At 35.7% G+C, this 21,499-nt stretch overlaps 1 protein-coding gene across 5 annotated transcripts in view; it reads left to right on the top strand.

Annotated features, from left to right (window-relative positions):
- Positions 1–21,499, top strand: part of Vps13a (vacuolar protein sorting 13 homolog A) — a 191,713-nt gene that overhangs the window by 134,183 nt on the left and 36,031 nt on the right. For all 5 annotated transcript variants that reach the window (XR_013105785.1, XM_076918218.1, XM_034498455.2 and 2 more), the window contains exons 48-59: positions 1,737–2,132; positions 2,535–2,639; positions 2,753–2,899; positions 9,177–9,305; positions 9,714–9,847; positions 12,563–12,692; positions 15,247–15,479; positions 16,043–16,196; positions 16,938–17,084; positions 17,520–17,601; positions 18,730–18,799; positions 19,779–19,884. Coding sequence is in view for 4 of the 5 variants with exons in the window: in XM_076918218.1 (XP_076774333.1) it covers positions 1,737–2,132; positions 2,535–2,639; positions 2,753–2,899; positions 9,177–9,305; positions 9,714–9,847; positions 12,563–12,692; positions 15,247–15,479; positions 16,043–16,196; positions 16,938–17,084; positions 17,520–17,601; positions 18,730–18,799; positions 19,779–19,884 (1,833 nt within the window). In the remaining variant the exon portion in view is untranslated. The remainder of the gene's footprint in view (positions 1–1,736; positions 2,133–2,534; positions 2,640–2,752; positions 2,900–9,176; positions 9,306–9,713; positions 9,848–12,562; positions 12,693–15,246; positions 15,480–16,042; positions 16,197–16,937; positions 17,085–17,519; positions 17,602–18,729; positions 18,800–19,778; positions 19,885–21,499) is intronic.

Here is a 21,499-nt window from a genome sequence, read left to right as displayed (position 1 = left end):
GGTTTTATCGTGGAATATCTTGCTTTCTCCATCTATGGTAATTGAGAGTTTTGCTGGGTATAGTAGCCTGGGCTGGCATTTATGTTCTGTTAGGGTTTGTATGACATCTTTCCAGGATCTTTTGGCTTTTATAGTATCTGGTGAGAAGTCTGGTGTAATTCTGATAGGTCTGCCTTTATATGTTACTTGGCCTTTTTCCCTTACTGCTTTTAAAATTCTTTCTTTGTTTTGTGCATTTGGTGTTTTGATTATTATGTGATGGGAGGTATTTCTTTCCTGGTCTAGTCTATTTGGCGTTCTGTAGGCTTCTTGTATGATTATGAGCATCTCGTTCTTTAGGTTAGGGAAGTTTTCTTCTATAATTTTGTTGAGGATATTTATTGGCCCTTTAAGATGGGAATCCTCACCCTCATCTATACTTATTATCCTTAGGTTTGGTCTTCTCATTGTGTCCTGGATTTCCTGGATGTTTTGTGTTAAGAACTTTTTGCATTTTGTGTTTTCTTTGACAGTTGTATTAATATTTTCTATGGTATCTTCTGCACCTGAGATTCTTTCTTCTATCTCTTGTATTCTGTTGGTGATGCTTGCATCTACGACTGCTGATTTCTTTCCTAGGTTTTCTATATCCCTGGTTGTCTCCCTTTGTGTTTTCTTTATTGTTTTTACTTTTATTTTTATGTCCTGGATGGTTTTGTTCAATTCCTTCACCTGTTTGGTTGTGTTTTCTTGTAATTCTTTAAGGGATTTTTGTGTTTCCTCTTTAAGGGCTCCTATCTGTTTACCTGTGTTCTCAATTTTTTTGAGGGTGTTATTTGTGTCCTTCTTAAAGTTCTCTATCATCATCATTAGAAGGGATTTTAAATCTGAATCCTGCTTTCCTAGTAATATGGGGAATTCAGGACTTTCTAGTGTGGGAGAAGTAGGTTCTGATGATGCCGAGTACCCTTGGCTGCTGATGCTTGTCTTCTTATGCTTGCCTTTCACCATCTGGACCTTTTTTGTGCTACCTGAGCTGTCTCTGACTGGAGCCTGTCTTTTCTATTATCTTGGTTGTGTCAGAACTGTTTGGGATGGGTGTTGCTGCTGGGGTTAGAGCTGAGGCCCAAGATCTGCCCAGTGCTCAGGTGGAGACAAGAAGGAACCAGTGCTCCAGGCCTGGAGTGAATTCCTGGGTCCCTGTGTGTCCAGGTTACTCCCCGTTTGGGGTGGGTGTTGCTGTTTTCTTTCCTGAGATACTGCCTGGGTTAGAGCTCCTGGGAGCCCCGCTTTCTCTGGGTATTGTGAGGTTGGGTGCAGAGATGCCACTGGTGATCCGCTCAGTGCTCCAGCCCAGATTCGAAGGGATTGTTTTTAAAAGTTACAGGCAGTATGTGTTGCTCTTTTTAGTTATACAGTATTCTTGTACATTTATGTTATTTTGTAGGTTAGGGCTTATTTTATTTTTACTGATTATGGCATTTATAGTTACATCTTGCTGTGAAGTTCTATATGACATTTAATCTTAGCTGTTCATAATAGTTTACCTAGGCCATTTTATAGGTACAATTACCCAAATGTCGATCAAGCACTAGGGGTTAAGGGGTAGGTTTCCAGCTTGAAGAACACTGATGACTTGTTCTGACAGTTATTTCAAAAAGAGTTTTGCATGGTATTTTGAAAGAATGAATGCATTTGGAAGTGTGTTTTTCAGAAGCATGTTTAAGTTTGTTTTTTGTTTTACTTTCTTACTCTAGGGCATTGAGAACACTGTTTTTACTCTAAGCGAAGGACATTCATCACACATCTGTAATGTAGAAATGGACCAAGCCAAGCTACATATAAAATTACTGGACTATCTTAATCATGATTGGAAAAGTGAATTTCATATGAAACCTAATCAACAAGATATCAATTTCATCAATTTTACCTGTCTCACAGAAATGGAAAAGAGTGATTTGGATATTGCCATCCATATGACTTACAATACTGGTCAGACAGTTGTGGCATTTCATAGTCCATATTGGATGGTCAATAAAACTAATCGGATGTTACAATACAAAGCAGATGGAATTCACCGAAAACATCCACCTAATTACAAAAAACCAGTTCTCTTTTCTTTTCAGCCAAACCACTTTTTTAACAACAATAAGGTATGTGACATTTTTTCTTTACTTTTGCTCTTTAAATAGACATTCTGTTTTAGTTTTTAGAGCTCTGAGCAATAAAATCTGAAATTTAAATAGAAATAATATTTGAGGTTAAAAAGTTAGCATAGCTGGGTACAGTAGCATTTACAGCTAATTCTAGCATTGGGAAGGCAGGAGAATGTTGATTTTGAGGCCTGTATATGTACATGCTAAGTTAAATCCAGCCTGAGTTACACAAGAGATGTTGTCTCAGAAATATCTAACCATAAAAATACTGTAAGCATTTAATGTTAAGAAAGATGTATTACATTATTAATATATTTTTGGCTAAAATGTGCAAGGCTTTTTGTTTGACCTTCCACATTGCTAAATGGAATTGTAATTTATCTCAAATCCTTCCCCTAGGTTCAGCTTATGGTAACTGATAGTGAGCTTTCTGATCAGTTTTCAATTGATACTGTTGGTAGTCATGGAGCCATTAAATGCAAAGGCTTGAAAATGGAATACCAAGTAAGTTTCTTCTGTGCTAAAGAAACTTTTATTTCCTGTGTATCTGTTAGATACTTAAATTTTATACGTGTACAATGGTTTTCAAATAAACAGTTTTAATTTTTTGCTTCTAGGTTGGTGTCACTATAAATCTCAGCAGTTTTAACATTACCAGAATTGTGACATTTATTCCTTTTTATATGATTAAAAACAAAAGCAAATATCATATATCAGTGGCAGAAGAAGGAAGTGATAAATGGCTTTCTCTTGACTTAGAGCAGGTGCGTAAATGAATTTCATAATACACTTTCTTTTCCTGTGTACAGTATATATGGTAGACATGATTGAAAATACCACAGGGAAGCCTGACTTGTTTAGAGGAAGTATGCAAATTAAAGCATACTTCTTTTAATTGTGCTTTATTTTTAATGTTACATTCCTTAAATTATCACACAGTTTTAATTCTCATGCACCCTAATTTTGTTTCAGTTCTTTCTTAGGGTTTTACTATTGTGAAGAGACACCATGACCAGTGCAACTCTTATAAGGGTAAACTTTTAATTAGGGCTAGCTTATAAGTTCAGAAGTTCAGTCTATTTTCATCAAGGCAGGAAGCATGGTAGTGTCTAAGCAGACAGGGTTCTGGAGAAGGAACTGAGAATTCTACATCTTGTCCCAAAGGCAAACAGGATAAGATTAACTCCCACATGGCTAGGAGGAGGGTTTCAAAGCCCACCCCCACAGTGGCACACTTTTTTTTCAGAAGGCCACACCTACTCCAACAAGGCCACACATCCTAATAATACCACTTCCAGGGCCAAGCATATTCAAACCATCACAAGTTTCATGAAACTTTATTGACTTTCTCCTAGGTTTAATTAATTATTAAAAACTGGGCCCTTGCTCCCCAGGATTACTTAGCTTAATCATGACAGTAGACCTATTGTTCTAATAAGTTTCTAATAAGTTCTAATAAGTTTGATTAAATAACCACAGTAGACATTTGTAAATAACTAAAAGTATAGATAAAATATTATTCAAGAGCAAATTATTTGTATTCTTTATGAAGCTGATGGGAATGTCTTTATTCGCTAAGTCAAACTTGCTTCTTGGAAGAAGGTAAGGGTCACTTAGAGTAAAGTTTGCATTTTGTGTCAGGTAGCTGGAGGTATTTTCTAAATGATGAACTGAGGTTGATACATTATCTATATTTAACGAGCTATTATTCTAAAATGGTAACATGTTAGACAAGTGTTTATTATTTTTATTTATGACTTCTTCGTGTATATAAGAACTATTCCTGGGCATATTCTTGAAGTTTTAGAATTTCGACTATGATTGAATTTGAAGTAAATGATATCAGTTTATTGTCCACATAAGTTTTAATCATTATTTTTTATGGTAGTTCTTGTTTTATTTTTATGTCAAGTTCTGATCCTAATGTCTTATATCTTTCCTACCAATACCTTCAGTTTCTGTTTTCTTGAAAATTATGCTATGATTCTCTCATTTCTTTGAAAGTAACAAGTCTTTCTACTGAATTATAGGTCTTTTTTTTATTAAAATATTGCTCTATTTATACATGAGTTACTGGTTATTTTTCCTGAGTTACTTATGCATCTGTGGACTACTGCTGCTTCCTGTAAAACTTGAAAGTAATGTCTCTTTAAACATTATTTCTACTTCATTCTAAGGTCTACTAAGTTAAACTTTCATATTGTCTAAAGTTTTCCTTGAAAAATAGGTTTAGAGCCATGAGATAGACTTCTCAGCAGCATTGATATATTTAGGCTTAGATTTTTCAAAGCCTAATTTAATAAGGTTCTTAAACACTTCAACCTCTGTTATAGTCCAGTAACCAAAGGTAAGGGAGGATAAAAGGTTAATGGACAAGGGGGACATGGACCTGTTTAGAATTAGTTCTTTAGGGTGATTCCAATCTTTTTTGTCAGAGTCCAGTCCACTAGCCTTACACCATGCACAAATCAGCAGAGGCAGTCCAGTCCACTTGGCAACCACCAAATCAACAGTTGCAGTTGGATTCGGAAGAAACCATGAGGCTCTGCCAATTAACAGGAGTCCACAGGAGTCCACAGAAGTGGCAAGAAGCCACAAGAATATCACCAGAAGTTCTTTGGTGCATTTCTATGAAGACACAACAAATGATCTTCTTTGTGAAGATCAGCTAAAAAGCCCAATGAAGACCAACAAGGCAAACCAATGGCAGAACGTTGTCCACTATCTGTTGTGTTATATTCTTTCCAAATATCATGTGTCCTCTCTAACATCTGCTCCAGCAAAACTTCACATGCCCTTTCACCAGGCAGCTTCCATAAACACACTACTCTATGGGTGTTTGCAGCAAAACATCCTCTCATAAGACAGTTTGCAGAAAAGCATCACAGGATACAAGTGAGTCTCCAATAAAACCAGAAATTCCCACTTCAGATATCTAGAGAATGAGCATGAGAGACAGTATAAACCAGAATAAGACACTAATGAAGGAGAGCTTTTGACATTTGGAAGGAAAATAAAGCCAATATTATTGGAGAGTGTCTTAGGGTTTTACTGCTGTGAACAGACAACATGACTAAGGCAACATTTAATTGGGGATGGCTTACAGGTTCAGAGGTTCAGTCCATTATCATCAAGGTGAGAACATGGCAGTATCCAGGCAGACATGGTGCAGGAGGAGCTGAGAGTTCTACATCTTCATCTGAAGGCTGCTACAAGAGGACTGGCTTCCAGACTGCTAGGAAAAGGTCTTAAAGCCCAGTCCCACAGTGACAAACATACTCCAACAAGGCCACACCTCTTAATAGTGCCACTCTCCAGGCCAAACATATACAGACCATCACAGAGAGGGAAAGATTGGAAGATAGAGGCATAGTGGGAATAGAGAGTAATTATGCAGATTTTTATAACCACAAATATTTTACCTTAAAATGGGACCTGTTAAAAAAGTTTGATCAAAGAAAAAATGCTGTATTTTTTCCACTGATGGTTTTGGCTCCTTTGTCAAAGATCAAGTGACCAGAAGTGTGTGGGTTCATTTCTGGGTCTTCAATTCTATTCCATTGATCTACCTGTCTGTACCAGTACCATGCTGTTTTTATCACTCTTGCACTGTAGTACAGCTTGAGGTCAGGGATAATGATTCCCCCAGTTCTTTTATTGTTGAGAATGGTTTTTCCAGGTTTTTTGTTATTCCAGATGAATTTGAAATTACTCTTTCTATCTCCATGAAGAATTGAGTTGGAATTTTGATGGGGATTGCATTGAATATGTAGATTGCTTTTGGTAAGATGACCATTTTCACTATGTTAATCCTGCCAGTCCATGAGCATTGGAGATCTTTCCATCTTCTGAGCTCTTCTTGGATTTCTTTCTTCAGAGACTTGAAGTTCTTGTCATAAAGATCTTTCACTAGCTTGGTTAGAAACAGTATTTTCAACAAATGGTGCTGGTTCAACTGGCAGTCAAAATGTTGAAGAATGCAAATTAATCCATTTTATCTCCTTGTACAAAGCTCAAGTCCAAGTGGATCAGGTACCTCCACATAAAACCAGATACTCTGAATCTAATAGAAGAGAAAGTGGGAAAGAATCTCAAACACATTGGCACAGGGGAAATTTTTCTGAACAGAACACCAATGGCTCATGCTCTAAGCAACAATTGATAAATGGGACCTCATAAAATTGCAAATCTTTTGTAAGGTAAAGGACACTGTCAATAGAACAAAACTGCAACCTAAAAATTGGGAAAAGATCTTTACTAGTCTTACTCCAGCAGAGGCCTAATATCCAAAATATTACAAAGAACTCAAGAAATTAGAATGCAGAGAACCAAATAACCCTTTTTAAAAATGGGGTACAGAGCTAAACAAAGAATTTTCAACTGAGGAATCTTGAATGGTTGAGAAGCATTAAAGAAATGTTCAACATCCTTAGTCATGAGGGAAATGAAAGTCAAAACTATTCTGAGATTCCACCTCACACCAATCAGAATGGCTAAGATCAAAAACTCAAGTGACAGCAGATGCCAGAGAGGATGTGGAAAAAGGAACACTCTTCCACTGCTGGTGGAGCTGCAAGCTTGTAAAAACACTTTGAAAATCAATCTGACAGTTCTTCAGAAAATTAGAAATAGTTCTACTTGAAGACCCAAGTATACCACTCCTGGACATATACCCAAAAGATACTCCAACATATAACAAGGACCCATGCTCCACTATGTTTATAGCAGCCTCATTTATAGTAGCCAGGAAACAACACTGATGTCCCTCATCAGAGGAATGGATACAGAAATTGTGGTATTTTTATATAATGGAGCTATTAAAAACAATGACTTCATGAAATTCTTAAGCAAATGAATGGAACTAGAAAATATAATCCTGAATGAGGTAACCCAATCACAAAAGAACACACATGGTATGTACCCACTGATAAGTGGACTTTAGCCCAAAAGCTCAGAGTACCCTCCATACAACCCACAGACCATATGCAGTTTAAGAAGGAAGACCAAAGTGTAGATGTTTCAATCCTACATAGAACAAGGAACAGAATGATCACAGGAGGTAGAGGGAAGGAGGAACCTGTGAGAGAGAGGGGAGGTGGGGGGGGAAGTGGGCCTGGAAGAGGTATTGGGACAGGAGAGAAGTACAGAGGGTCAGAAGATTGAATAGAAACATGTAGTTGTGGGGGATGGGGAACTGGGGGTAGACACTAGAAAGTCCCAGACTCCAGGAAGCAAGAGGCTCCCTAGACCCAGTGGTGATGACTTTAGCCAAAGTACCCAACAAAGGGGAGAGAGAACCCGTAGAGCCCACCTCCAGTTGAGGGATGGGGCCACCCATGCATCTCAAAAGTTTTAACCCAGAAATGTTCCTGTCCAAAGAAAAGACAGGGACAAAAGAATGGAAGAGAGACTGAAGGAGAGGCCATCCAGATTCCACCTCATCTAGGAATCTATCCCATCTGCAGACACCTCCCCCCCCCACACACATACACACACTGTTGCTGATGCCAAGAAGTGCTTGTTGAAGGAGCCTGAGATGGCTGTTCCCTTAGAGCTTCTACCAGCATCTGACCAATACAGATGCAGATACTCATAACCAACCATCAAACTGAGCCCTGAAACCCCAGTGCAAGAGCTAGGGGAAGGACTGAAGGAGCTGAAGGAGATTGCAGCCCCTTGAGAAGAACCCTATCAACTAACTGGACCACCCAGAGCTCCCGTGGACTAAACCACCAACCAAAGAGTATACATGGAGGGAGCCATGGCTTCAGATACATATGTCACAGAAGATGACTTTATCTGACTTTAATGGGAGGGGGGAGCGAATTGATGCCCCAGCATAGGGGAATGGTAGAGCATTGTGCCAGGAGTGGGTGAGCCTGTGGAAGAACATCCTCAAAGAGGCAAAGTGGAGGGGGGATGGGATGAAGGAGATTGTGCAGGGGTAACCAGGAAGGGGGATATTATTTGAAATGTAAACAAATAAAATGATTAACTAAGAAAAAGGTTTGATCAATGATTAAACACTGTAGAATTTTCTGGCTGTATACTAAGAAATGGCTAGCCAGGAAAAAAATGAATGAATAAACCAACAGAGCCAGGAGTGGTGATTGACACACCTTTAATCTCAGTGCTTGTGAGGCAGGGGCAGGTCACTGTGAGTTCAAGCTACCTTGCTGTACATAGTTTCAGGACAGCCAGAGAAATGTCTCAGAACATATAAACAAACCATAAAAGATTTTGATTAGTGATTAAACATAATTAGATTCTCAATAAATGTTTGTTGACTTAACATGATTTACTTCTCAAGTGTTCAACAAGTGTTCAGTCTGTTCTTAGCTTTTGGAAGTAGAATTCTAGATAGATCTATATGGTGGTAACTATAACTTTCTTTTATCTTTGTATGTTTTGTAGACATATCTTTTCTATACTTTAATTTATAACATTTTCATCTTGCCTATTTTATCAATCACAGATAATGTTGGGTCCTGTTTATCTTTCAAAAACTACACCCTATGTGTTTTTCAATTTTTATTTTATCTTTTTCAATCTTATCTAAGATAAATTTTTTTTGCTAGCATAAAATTTTGCATTCTTATTTGGCTTGTAATGATTATTTTAAGATGTATGGCCAACATCATTACCTCTTGTTAAGCTTAGTCTCTCCTTTCCAGGTTAAAAAAAAAAACCCACCAAAAAAAACCTTGGAATATTGTTCATTCTTAAGACATCCCCTACATAACACTGTATTGTTATTTTATATGTTAAGTTATTAAACATTAAAATGCAGTATGAAACTTGTTTTCTAAAGGAACACCAGGCTTGAGGATGTTTAGAATACTTATTAGTTTTAATATATTTAGTTCCTCATTGAGAATAGATTTCTATGAGTATTGCTTCTATTTTGAGTCTTGCAGTTTCAGGAGTGATGGCAGCGGCGTGGGCAGAAATGTTTAAAGTTTACTTGCTACTCTATAAAGCTATTAAATGACATAAGTATTTATGATGAGATCTATTTAACTGTGTGGAATACATTTTTAGTGTATCCCGTTTTGGCCTGAGAATGCCTCCAATATTCTTCTTATTCAAGTTGAGAGGAGTGAAGGTCCTCCGAAAAGGATTTATTTTAACAAGCAAGATAGTTGTATTTTATTGCGGCTGAATAATGAGGTTAGTGCTTTGTCTTGATATTCATGATCATTATTTTGTGTGTATCATTGGAAAAACTAATGTTTACATTTTAGTACTACACTTTGCTTTTTGTAACAAATAATTTTCTGATAATTTTTCTCCTTTACTAAAATTTAACCATCATTTTTATGAAAGAAAGGGTGAAACAAATGTATAATAATTTGTTATATAGAAAGTTAGCGGGCATGTCTAGAATAAACACTGGGATATACTGAAATTTCACTTGCATGTGATAGAGTTTTATCATTAACTAGAAATGACAGAAGCCTGGATTGTCGTCTTCTTCACAAAAAGTAAATCATAAAGTTATGAATAGTTGTATTATTAAAGGATATCAATTAATATTCTGAGCAAAATGATCATATTAAAATTTTTCCATCCTTTAAGCTTGGAGGTATTATTGCAGAAGTTAATTTGGCTGAGCACTCTACAGTTATTACATTTTCAGATTACCATGATGGAGCAGCTACATTCCTATTAATAAATCATACCAAGAGTGACCCTGTTCAGTACAACCAAAGGTAAGGAGATTTTCACAGTTCTGTAATTTATGATTAGCATGTTTGGATGAAGAAACGTCAATTCCTTCTAAGGATTCCTTAAATTACTATTAATGTTATTGTTTTTATATTAAAATTTCTTTTATTCAATTATATAGAAGTAGAACTGATTTTGTAATTATAATCATTTTTAAATGAGTCAAAGACACATGAAGGAACTAAAGTCCTTGCCGCAGATATTAGTCATTGTGAAGTCTGATGTATTCCTTATCAGATTTGTAATTATAATCATTTTTAAATGAGTCAAAGACACATGAAAGAACTAAAGTCCTTGCCGCAGGTATTAGTCATTGTGAAGTCTGATATATTCCTTATCAGAATCCGTCAAGGGTCTCCAAATTTTGTCTTTTGTCTTGTTTTGTTTTGGTGACATTTGAGCATGTATTATAGGCTGACTTCGAACTTAGTGTGGAATTGACACTGTCCTAAAGCTCAAGAGATTCACCAGCCTTGGGGTCACTAAATATTTGGATTATGTGTATAAACCACCACACTCAGCTAAATTACTCTCTCTGTCTTTCTGCTTGTCTGCCTCTCTCTCTCTCTTTCCCCCCACCCCCGTGTGTGTGTGTGTGTGTGTGTGTGTGTGTGTCTTGTCTCTGAGTTTGTGTGTCTGTCTTTCTCTGTGTCTCTTGTCTCTCTATATCTTTGTGTGTGTGTGTGTGTGTATGTGTGTTTATCTGTCTTCATCTCTCTCTGTGTATGTGTATCTGTCTCTGTCTCTCTATGTCTCATCTCTATTATCTATTACACATCTATTATGTGGTCTGTATGTATATATAAACATGTTTGTATCTACACATGGCTGGTTTTATAGATGTGTACTTGCATGGAGACTAGAAATAGTTGTTCATTATCTTCCTCTCTGGTTCTCCATCTTATGGACAGGGTCTCTTACTTAACCTGGAGTTCATTGAGTCAACAAGACTGACTAGGATTGAGTTCCAGGAATCCTCCAGTCTCTGCTTCCTCGGTTGTTAGGATTACAGGTGCATGCTTTTAAGTGCTTGTAGCAAGCACTTTACTGACTGAGCCATCACAGCAGCCCTGCAATGTTTTTCATGGTTTAAAAAAAAAAAAATACGATGTGCCAAATTTTCAAAATTTTCAAGTATTTTTACTATGTTTCCCTAATATTATAACCAAGTATCAATGGTTTAGGACTGCTCCTAACATCATTTATAGATCTTCTGTGAAGCTGTGTCTTTCAGTGCTGCTAAAGCTTCTATAGCTTCTCTACCTAGTGACTACAGGCTGCCTCAAATTTGATTTGTTGTGGCTCTTTTTTATTTTCATTGGTTTAGTTAGCTTCAGTACACTTATGCATACTTCCTTCTCCTGATATCTATGGTTCCAATTGTTTATTGAATACAAAAGCATTGACTAGGGCCTCAGGCCCTAAATCTTACACATTATCCTCTCATGTTCATGATCGAAAAAGAAGACAAGCCTGATTTTCGTTTTTTATTATCCATATTATAAAAATAATAAATTGCACCTTTATATGTTTGAGCTACTATAAGAAAAATATCTTAGACTGAATAATTTATAAACAACAGAAATTTATTTTCACAGTTTTTGAGGCTATTCTAAGATCAAATGTGGGCAAACTAAGTATAAGCTAGGTGCTTCATTCTATTTTTCATAGATGGTTCGTTTTTTCCCAGTCTTCTTATGGCAGAAAGACAGGGCTTTGCTTTTATGGCCTAAAGGTACCACCTATTCTTCTGATAGACCCAGCTCATAATACTTTCATACTGGCATTTCTGTTTCCTTAAAATGCTTTTAGACTACCTTTGTAATCACTCTGTCAGTGGTGTCCCTTTTGCACTGTACTTACCACAGACTGAGGTCTTTATTTCCTGAGCATTCTCTGTCCTTCCTGGGTGGTTTTCTGCAAGATGGGCCTGACTCCCGAAGAAGCTCCTTGTGATCCTGTAATTGCTGTACATAGTTTTTTATTGCACCTTTCCACACAAGGATGCTAGGTTTTCTTGCTCTGCATTGGCATTCTTTCCATGTTTAAGATGTGTACAAATACACAGTTAACATTCTTAGTTCCTTTTTCTCTGAATTCAAACTGCTATCAAAGATAAGACTTGGTTAAATTTTTGCATGAATAATGTTTTGCAATGAATCAAACACTAACATTTTTAAAGCCAAATTTGCCTGATCATCAGCATATTTCCATTTGATATCTTTTCCCTGATATATGAGGAACACCAGAGGGGATGAGGGTTCCTCTTGTTGTCTTCAGTTCCCTTTTCTTTAAAAAGTGGTAAGATGGTTTTATATATAGTTGAGATTTTGTTGAATTAGTTTATGATGTCCTGCATATACCAGTTTTTCATTTAACTCTCTAGTAAATTGAAAGGGGTATAACCTCCGTAATGTAACCGTAACCTCAGTGTGTGTAACTGTAGCAGTCCTTTCAGCTCTCCTGTCCTGTCCCCCACCTGCCTGCCTGTATGTATATGTTCTTGGATACACAGTTTTCATTAGAAGAGGTGTAACATTCTGAAAGAAAGCTGACTTACTCTTTTCATTGTATAAGGAAAAAATCTTTTCTAGGAATTTTTACAAATCTTAATGGGATAAGAATAAAATATTATTTAAGATTTTTATGTATTTGTCAACTGCATTTAATTTAATACATATTTTACTGTTTAATGTCAGTTCTCTCAGTGAAATAGAAGATTCCCTTCCTCCTGGAAAAGCAGTCTATTATACATGGGCTGACCCAGTGGGCTCTAGAAAGCTAAAGTGGAGTTGTGGGCAAAGTTATGGTGAAGTGACACATAAGGATGTAAGTACTGTCTATACTGGTCAGTATGGAGTTCCCAGCTGCCTTTCTGATTCTTATGCAAATGTTCTCTTACCTCCTATGTGATTATGGGCTGTTTGCATGTTATTCTGTAAAAGCTAGCAAAGATTTTTAAAAGCGGTTGATGGTGTTTTTTAACTTTAACCTGTTTTATTTAGGTTTGCGTTTTTTCAAATTCCAGTCAGAAGCTAAGTAGAAATGGGAGCCAATGAACACCTATTGTTTCTGTAAAGGAGTATGCAAAGGTGTCCAAAAGCTGGGCATTTAGAGGAAGCAGCAGAGTGCAGATTTTTCTTGTGCTTGTTGTGAAAATGAGTCCTGTGACACTTGATCCTTTTCAAAAGTTTCAAAAGTACTGAGAACTGCAAGTCTGACTGTCTTCATCATCTGTTTTTACTGTTAGGAAAGATGGTGAACTTGAAGAGGTCTTCATTCAGCTCATCCCTTAAGTATCTGTACCCTGTATTTACAGTCACCTTAACTAGATTACAGCTCTGTAAGGTATCTAAAACTAAAAAGAATTCATTTCTCAGTGGCACACTGTAAAAACAAATGATGATCATTTCAGGCCCTGAAGTCACTGGTTTTACAGCTCTTGGCCACTGGTCATCCTGCCGCCCTCTGTAAGCAGTTTTACTTTGCATACTTTTCTTCAGTAAAAAATATTTTTACCAGTTAAGAAATTCTGTCTTCAATGTTTCTTTGTCTTTGCATACCACTTGTATTTTTTTAGACTCTACCTTTATATGTTGGTGTGTGTGCCTGAGTACCACATGCATACAGGTTCCCATAGATGTCAGAAGTGGATGTCAGATCCTTTCAGCCTGCATGCATATGGTAGTTGTGAGCTGCCTGATGTGGATGCTGGGAATGAACTGGAGTCCTCCTCCAGAGTGTCATGTGCTTTTAACCACTAGCCAGTTCTTTACATTTTCTGTACTAGCTGGATTTTTTAAAAATTTTCTTTCAATGTGGGCATTAGTTGATTTGATTTTGATTTTAAAGCAGATTTCATATTATTAACCTAACTGTAATCCTTTAAAAATCCTTTATTATTAAATTTTTAAAGCCTTTATTAGTAGGGTTTGTTTTCTTTGGTTTACTTTGTTATTTTGAGAAAGATAACCCTGGCTGTCATGGAATGTGCTGTGCAGACCAGGCTGGCATCAATTAACCACGGTCCGCCTGCCTCTGTCTCATAAGGATTAAAGGCCTAGATGATGTCTTGATTATGACATTGCATACTTAAATAATAATGAGTGTTTGAAATCTATAAAGATAAGTCTGGAATTTGGTATATTAGAGATTCAGATTTGAAAATACATGTTTTCTTAATTGTCTGAACATCCAGTACTATGTATTTTATTTTAGAAGTTTTTTTAGGTAGTGGTATAGTACCTAGATTATAATTTTATGGTAATTTCAATTTTTAATTTCTGTGTAACATAAATGTGAACTAAATATTAAACTTTTCTATTAATCAGAACAATTATTCACTAGAATTTATGGTTAATTGTTAATTTGTTTCATTTTTTAATCATTGATTTTAAACACCTGATATCAATACAGTGTTTATTCATTGATTTTTAATTTTTATCTCTATATTATTATTATATTATGTATGTGGATATGTGTATGGGCAGATACACATAAGTGCAAATGTACCAGAGGCCTTTATGAGGAGGTCAGAGAACAACTTATGTGAATCATTTCTCTCCTACCATGAGTCCTGGAGACAGACTCAGATCACTAGGCTTTTGTTAAGCCATCTAGTGGCTCCTAACCCAGTATTTATAAAGGAGTTTCCTAAGTCATTAGCCCTGTGGAAAACATCAGTTGTTATTGTTATGTATGAATTTTTGTTTGTCTTATAATTTGAAACAAGAACTCCCACTGTAGCCCTGTTTAGTTTGAGCTCATGGCAATCCTTTTACCTCAGCCTCCCAAGTCCTATGACTATAGATATGTAGAGTGTAGATTGTGAGTTACTGCACCCAGCTGCATCAGTACTTTATAAGGCTTATGACTAAGATAGCAAGTACCCTTTCTTACTCTGCAATGTAAGGAAAGGTGAATTTGAGGCTTAAACAACCTTTAATATGTACTGTATTTACCATAGAGTTAAAATGAAGTAGAAAAAAATATTTTGTGTTACTGATTTAGCCTATAAGACTTTAGAATTTATTGTGATCTAAGATGTATTTAACTGATTTGACTTTATGATTAACAGTGTCATTATAATGTAGCAGCTGACATGAGGTTATTTTAGTGAGGAAATCTTCTAGGTATTATACAAATATTCATTCTGTTGATTGTCATGAATTGTTTGAGATAGCTCATGTGAAGGATGTGTTCATTTGGTTTGTTGCTTCAGCCTTAGGTAGTAAGGCTGTTTGTATTCTTACCATGTAAATGTCAGGTATAGACTTCCTGTTTGCTGGGCTCTGTGCAGAATACAAACTTGATTTCCTTTGCTGGGCTCTTTGCAGCTCTGTGCAGAGCACAAACTCTGATTCCCTTTTTTGTTTTCTTTTAGGATATGATGACGCCCATAAGTGTGGGGAAAAAAACCATTTATTTAGTGTCGTTCTTTGAAGGCCTACAGCGTATTATTTTATTCACCGAAGATCCAAGGGTGTTTAAAGTAACATATGAAAGTGAAATGGCAGAGTTAGCAGAGCTGGAAGTTGTGCTGGCATTACAGGATGTCGGGATTTCACTTGTCAATAACTATACAAAGCAAGAAGTAGCCTACATAGGCATTACAAGGTTAGATGCATTCTTATTTGAAAAGTAAAACTCAGAGTCTGTCCCTCAAAGGCTTTACCTTGCTGGTCCTTTCACTGGCTTCTATCATATCTACCCACAGTGTGTTCCCATCATGCTAGTCTCTATTCTTTGTGCACTGCAGACCCCTACTGCTCGAGGGCCTTTGGTAAAGCTGCTCATGTATCTGAAATGAGGATAACCTCATTGTCTGTCTCCCTTAAGAGGCACCTACTTAATGGAATGGCCTAGTGACCATTTTATTTTAAGTACTATTAAATTGTCCCTACCTTTCCTGGTAGATGAAACTACAGATCCATCTTAGACTATATACATTTTCTGGGTTCAGAAGCATTTCTCTCTCCCAGATACTCAAATTAGCTTGTTCATGATTACTATTTATTGTCTGTAACTCCCTAGCTAAAATGAAGAATGACAGGGATGTTCAGGAGTATTTTTCTTCTATCTAGAATACTGACTGAATAAAAGCTAAATCATATTAAATAAATAATATACTAGTTAAATGGTTATAAATTAATACAGTGATTTCTGCTTTCATATGTAAGTTCTGATGTGGTTTGGGAGACAAAACCAAAGAAAAAGGCCAGGTGGAAGCCAATGAGTGTGAAACACACTGAGAAGCTGGAGAAGGAATTCAGGGAGTACACAGAGTCTTCACCCTTCGAAGACAAGGTTGTTGAGTTGGACAATAACATTCCAGTAAGTTTTAAAAGTACTAATGTAAACTTGTAATGTTACAGTGTAGTTTGAATTGTTTCTGAATTTTAAAGAGAACTGACTTCTTATAAAATATATAGTTAACACAAATGTATATAGACTTTATATCAGCTTTGTTTAAAAGAGTAATTATATTAAGAAATTGAACCATGCTCAAGATTCTAGTAACTAATTTCTAAAGTAACAAAAAACCAGATTTTTCTTATTTTAAGATTATTTTTTCTCTTATTGGATCATTTTATTAAAACCAGTTTTAGAAATTAAATATAAAAAGTGATGTAGCTAAGCTGTAATCTTCATATAAATATATATTCTAATTTAGGGGTATGAACATAAAGATTTGAATCACAATCATACATTTTAAAAACTTGTGTTTGGAGTTTGATTTGGTTTGGTTGGTTTTGCCCCAGCTGGCCTGAAACTCGCCATGTGGAACAAGATATCCTTTAGGATGGCAGTCTTCTGTCTCTGCTTCCAGAATTCTGAGATTGCACATATGCATGTTCAGCTTTAATTTATTTTTTAAGTTAGCAAATGAAGTAATGGCTTTCACAACTCTATCCTTATACTTTGCCTCTACTCATTTTCCCCACCTCACTACCCTCTTGTGTAGACATTACATTTTAAATTAGTTATCTCAAAGTTATTTTTATATAAATTTATAATTTTAATAAGTGGTCAAAACAAAAACCCATCTCATTATGGAGGGGTAATATTTTTCAGGTTCGCTTAACACCTAGTGGCAATGACATGAAAATTCTGCAACCACATGTGATAGCTGTCCGGAGAAATTACCTCCCAGCACTAAAAGTAGAATACAACACATCTGCACATCAGTCATCATTCAGAATTCAGATTTATAGAATACAGGTGAGTCTGAAAATGAAGGCAAAATAGTAAAAACCCAGGTATGTCCCCCTAGTCTGTTTTACCTAGTATACAGCCAAAGAAGACAAGATGGAAGCCCTTGAATAAAAACAACCTGGAAAAGAAACCAGGATTACACATGTTTGTAATCCCAGCACTTGAGAAGCTGAGGATCACCATGAGTCAAAGGCCAGCCTGTGCTGTGGAATGAGACTCTCTGTCTAAGAAGGAAAGATGGCATGGAGCAGGGAGGGTCAGTTTGAGAGAAAAAGAAGAAAGAATGGAAAAGATGAGGAGGATGAAAGAAGGGGGGACAGAAGCTGCAGACCGGAGGGATGCTAAGTCCTCACCTTATACTCAGCAATGTGTTGATAGCCTCATTGTGGTCAGGTGGTGTGTGTGATATGCTATAAACTAATTCTTGTTTCATTTTCTTAGATTCAAAATCAGATTCATGGTGCTATTTTTCCTTTCGTGTTTTATCCTATTAAACCTCCAAAGTCTATTACCATGGACTCAGGTTTGTGTTACCTTTAGATTGTGATATACAGTTGTGTGTCTAGTTGGTTTATTTGGCTATAACAGTAGCATTCTCAAATTTAGATTTTTATAGATCATTAGATAATAAAATTGCTTAATGAAGGACTAGGAGTTATTCATCAGAATACCATGTGAATGCTAAGGTATGAGAAAGGTTATTTTAAAATATATGTATTGAGGTTTTTAGAAATTGGGACTTTAAGGCATATTACAGATATATAAACTAATTAAACCTATAATGCTTAAAATATAAACCTATAATGCTTAAAATATTGGAAACTGAATAAACAATGAGAAAATTTAGATCCAGTTTTTTTTTTTTAAAGATTGTATTATTTACTTTATGTATATGCCTAAGAATGTATGTGTACATTGTGTGCATGCCTGGTGCCTGCATCGACCAGAAGAGGGCATCAGATCCCCCTGGAACTGGAGTCATAGGTGCTTGTGAGTGTAGGTGTTGGGAAGTGCACAACTGCTGTTAACCCTTTAGTTGGTTCTGTAGTCCCCAGATTCAGTATTTTCTGAATGGTCCTGTTCTGAATGGTTCTCCAAATGAGAATAACTGACACTCTGTCCTCAACCTTTCTTCATTCTTTTATGTTTCTTCTCTTCCTTGTTTATCCCTTGTTACTGTACTTTCTCTTTGCACCCTACCACCTTTGCATTCCACCTCTCTTTGCTTCCCTTTTCTGTGTTCCTACCACAGGCCTTCAGTCATGTACGTCATACTTTGTAGTGGCTTTTCTTTACAATTTCCTTGCCCGACTTTTCACCCTTTTACATACATATGCTAGTCCACTTAGAAGCTGAGCGATATAAGCATCCAGACTGTGTCTTCACAATTTACTGTTGTTCCCAATTCATACTTCTAATATAAAATCATTAATTTTTCTAATTATCCTTCAAGTGACTGCAGATAACTGAAAAGGTAGTTCCAAGGTCTGAAAGTAAAAATAAATGACCTTAGAGATACCATTAATTTTATTTGATGCTGCTGATTTACTGCATGATTAATTTTCCATTGATAAGTATATTCAATTTAAAGAAAATGCCCATCCTTTGGCTTAAAATGTGATGAGCATAATCATATTTTCAACCTTCACAGCACCAAAGCCATTTACAGATGTCAGTATTGTCATGAGATCTGCAGGACATTCTCAAATATCACGCATTAAGTAAGTGTCTTCATATAGTTCTTGTGTGTTTATTTAAATGTTTTGTCTGAACATTTGACTGTATTTTTGTTCTTGTTAAAGCCAAATTTTAAATGTAAAATAATAAAAGAGCCAGATATTTAAATGTAAAATAATAAAATTTAAAGTTAAAATAAAATCAATTAAGTATTTGGTAATCTCAGAAAGTCAGAAGATTCTGAATATAATATGCATAAAGGTTAGCAGTAGTTGTCTCTAGACCTCAAGTATTTATTATTTTCTTTTTATATGCATTTTTTCTGTCTTAAGTTATTTATAATGATCATACATTGTTTTAGGAACAGTAACAGAAGTAAAATTTAAAAATATATAATATACCATTATACATATATATATAGTTAAACATCTTCTTATTTTTATTTTTTAATTTAAAATTTTTTCTTTATTTTTATTTTATGTATATGAGTGTCTTGCCTGTGTACTACTATATATGTGACATGCTTGCTAAAACCCAAAGAGGGCATGTGATTCCCTGGGGCTGGAATTATAGACAATTGTGAGCCCTCTCTGGATGATGTGACTCAAACCTTGATCCTCTGGAAGAACAGCCAATGAATTCTCTTAACCACTGAGCCATCTCTCTAGCTAGCTAGATTAATGTCTGATTTTCTCAAAATATTTGAAACTAAAAAATACTTCTAGGACCTGCTTTTTTTAATTAATTTTTTTATTTAAACATAATGGTTTACCACATGTAGTTGTCTGTTCATTAGTGTTGTGGTGTAATGGCCTGTTCCCTGACTTGTCAGTAGTAGGTTTCTTTTCTGTGGCCACTTTCCTATTTGGAGTTTCTTGCTGTTAAAGTGTAGCATGGTTCATTGCATTCGTTCATTTAGTCCCAAGTTTCAAAACTCTAAAATTGATCTCACTTACCTTACCTAATTCCCTTAGTGTATTTACTTGATTTTTTTGTTCGTTTGTTTCCTACATTTTAATACAGGTATTTCAAAGTGTTGATTCAAGAGATGGATCTCAGGTTGGATCTTGGGTTTGTGTATGCCCTAGCAGATCTTGTCACAAAAGCCGAGGTGACTGAGAAAACAGAGGTAATTTGTGGAGTGACAGCATTTGACAAAAAACATTATGAAAAGAGAAGGTCTAAGAAAAATATTGCAAACTCTGGATAAAGTTGTCATTACCTGGTGAAATTCAAGAATCTCTCATCACATCTCAGATGTCTTAATTCTGTGTAAATGTTAATGTACTCTTTGCCTATAATATTTATATGCACAAATTCTTGGTGTGTGCTGTTTGTTGAGGACTTATTTCATATTTTTATGAGAATTTCATGCATGTATACAGTGAAATATCCTATTCATCCCCATTGTCCCTCTAAGTTCCCTTGTGCCCCATCACTTAACATGTTTTTAAGGTTTCTCTGTGTTGTAAAGACATACCACCAATAGTTTTATGCCAATAAATTATAAAACTTAGATGAAATGGACAAAATATTAAAAATCACAGGGAAGTGGTAAAAATGACTCAGAAGGAAGTGATCATTTAAAACAATCCCTAAGACAGGAGGTGTGACCCTAGATCTACCTGATCCCTAAGATGTGATGTCTGACCCTAAATCTACTTGCTCTCTAAAATGAAAGTTGTGACCCTAGAGCTACCTTATCCCTAAGACATGAGGCCTGATCCTAAATCTACCTGAAGGGCAATGCTAGCACAGCTGCATCACCCCTCAACTCTACTAAACAATGCACAAGTGTCACCACTAAACAGGAAGAGGGAATATTTATTAACTTATACTATAAAGCCATTACTATTCCAATACCAAGACAAAAATAAAAAGGCACTAAAAGAAAACCACACTCATATCTTTCATTAATATGAAGTAAAAGTCTTCAGCAAAATACTAGGAAACCAAGTAAGTAAGTCTGTCTGTCTGTCTGTCTGTCTAGACTGTAAGAACAATACTGTATAAATGTAGGTATTAAATATACAGTCAAAAACTACAAAGAACTCAGGGTAAAACACTGAAAATCTTACCCTGTAGATGAGAAACAACCCACTGCTGCCTGTTCCCAACATCTGTCCAGCATCTCACTAGCTTCAAGAAAAGCAAGCAGGGATGAAAAAGCAAAAGCATATACATCAAAACCAAAGAAATCAAATTACGTCTTTTTTCAGATGATCTAATTTTACATGAAAAAAAACAAAAAAAGATACACAATTAAAGGCAATAGATGAATTATGTAAGTTATAAATGACAAGAACGAACATATCAAAATCAGTTCTATTTTTTACTAGCATTATAACCCCACATGGAAACTATATAAACAACTTTCATGCATAATAATCCAGCAAAAAATAAATACCTAAGAATAAATTTAAATGTTTCAAGCAGTCTTCAATAGTTTCAACAGTCTTCAGTTAATTTATATGTTCATCAATAGCATGAAACTATTGAAGACTGCTCGAAACATTGAAAGTAGATCTATATTATAAGTATCCTACTCAAGGGTTCAGATTCACAAAATTGAAACCAGTTTCTTGAAGATATATGTACACTAGGAAATGTGTTGTTATGTTTTCCAAAGAGTGTGGATAAGGAAGCACTGAAAGTTGAGTGAAAGAGAACTATACATAATTTTCTTAATAACTGTATTTCATAAAGACATCTGTTCATATAATAAATGCACAAGCTACATTCTT

The sequence above is a fragment of the Arvicanthis niloticus genome, chromosome 1 (assembly GCF_011762505.2).
Source record: "Arvicanthis niloticus isolate mArvNil1 chromosome 1, mArvNil1.pat.X, whole genome shotgun sequence".
NCBI lineage: Eukaryota > Metazoa > Chordata > Mammalia > Rodentia > Muridae > Arvicanthis > Arvicanthis niloticus.
The sequence above is the reverse complement of the archived record's forward strand: the minus strand, read 5'-3'. Positions and strand labels throughout refer to the sequence as shown.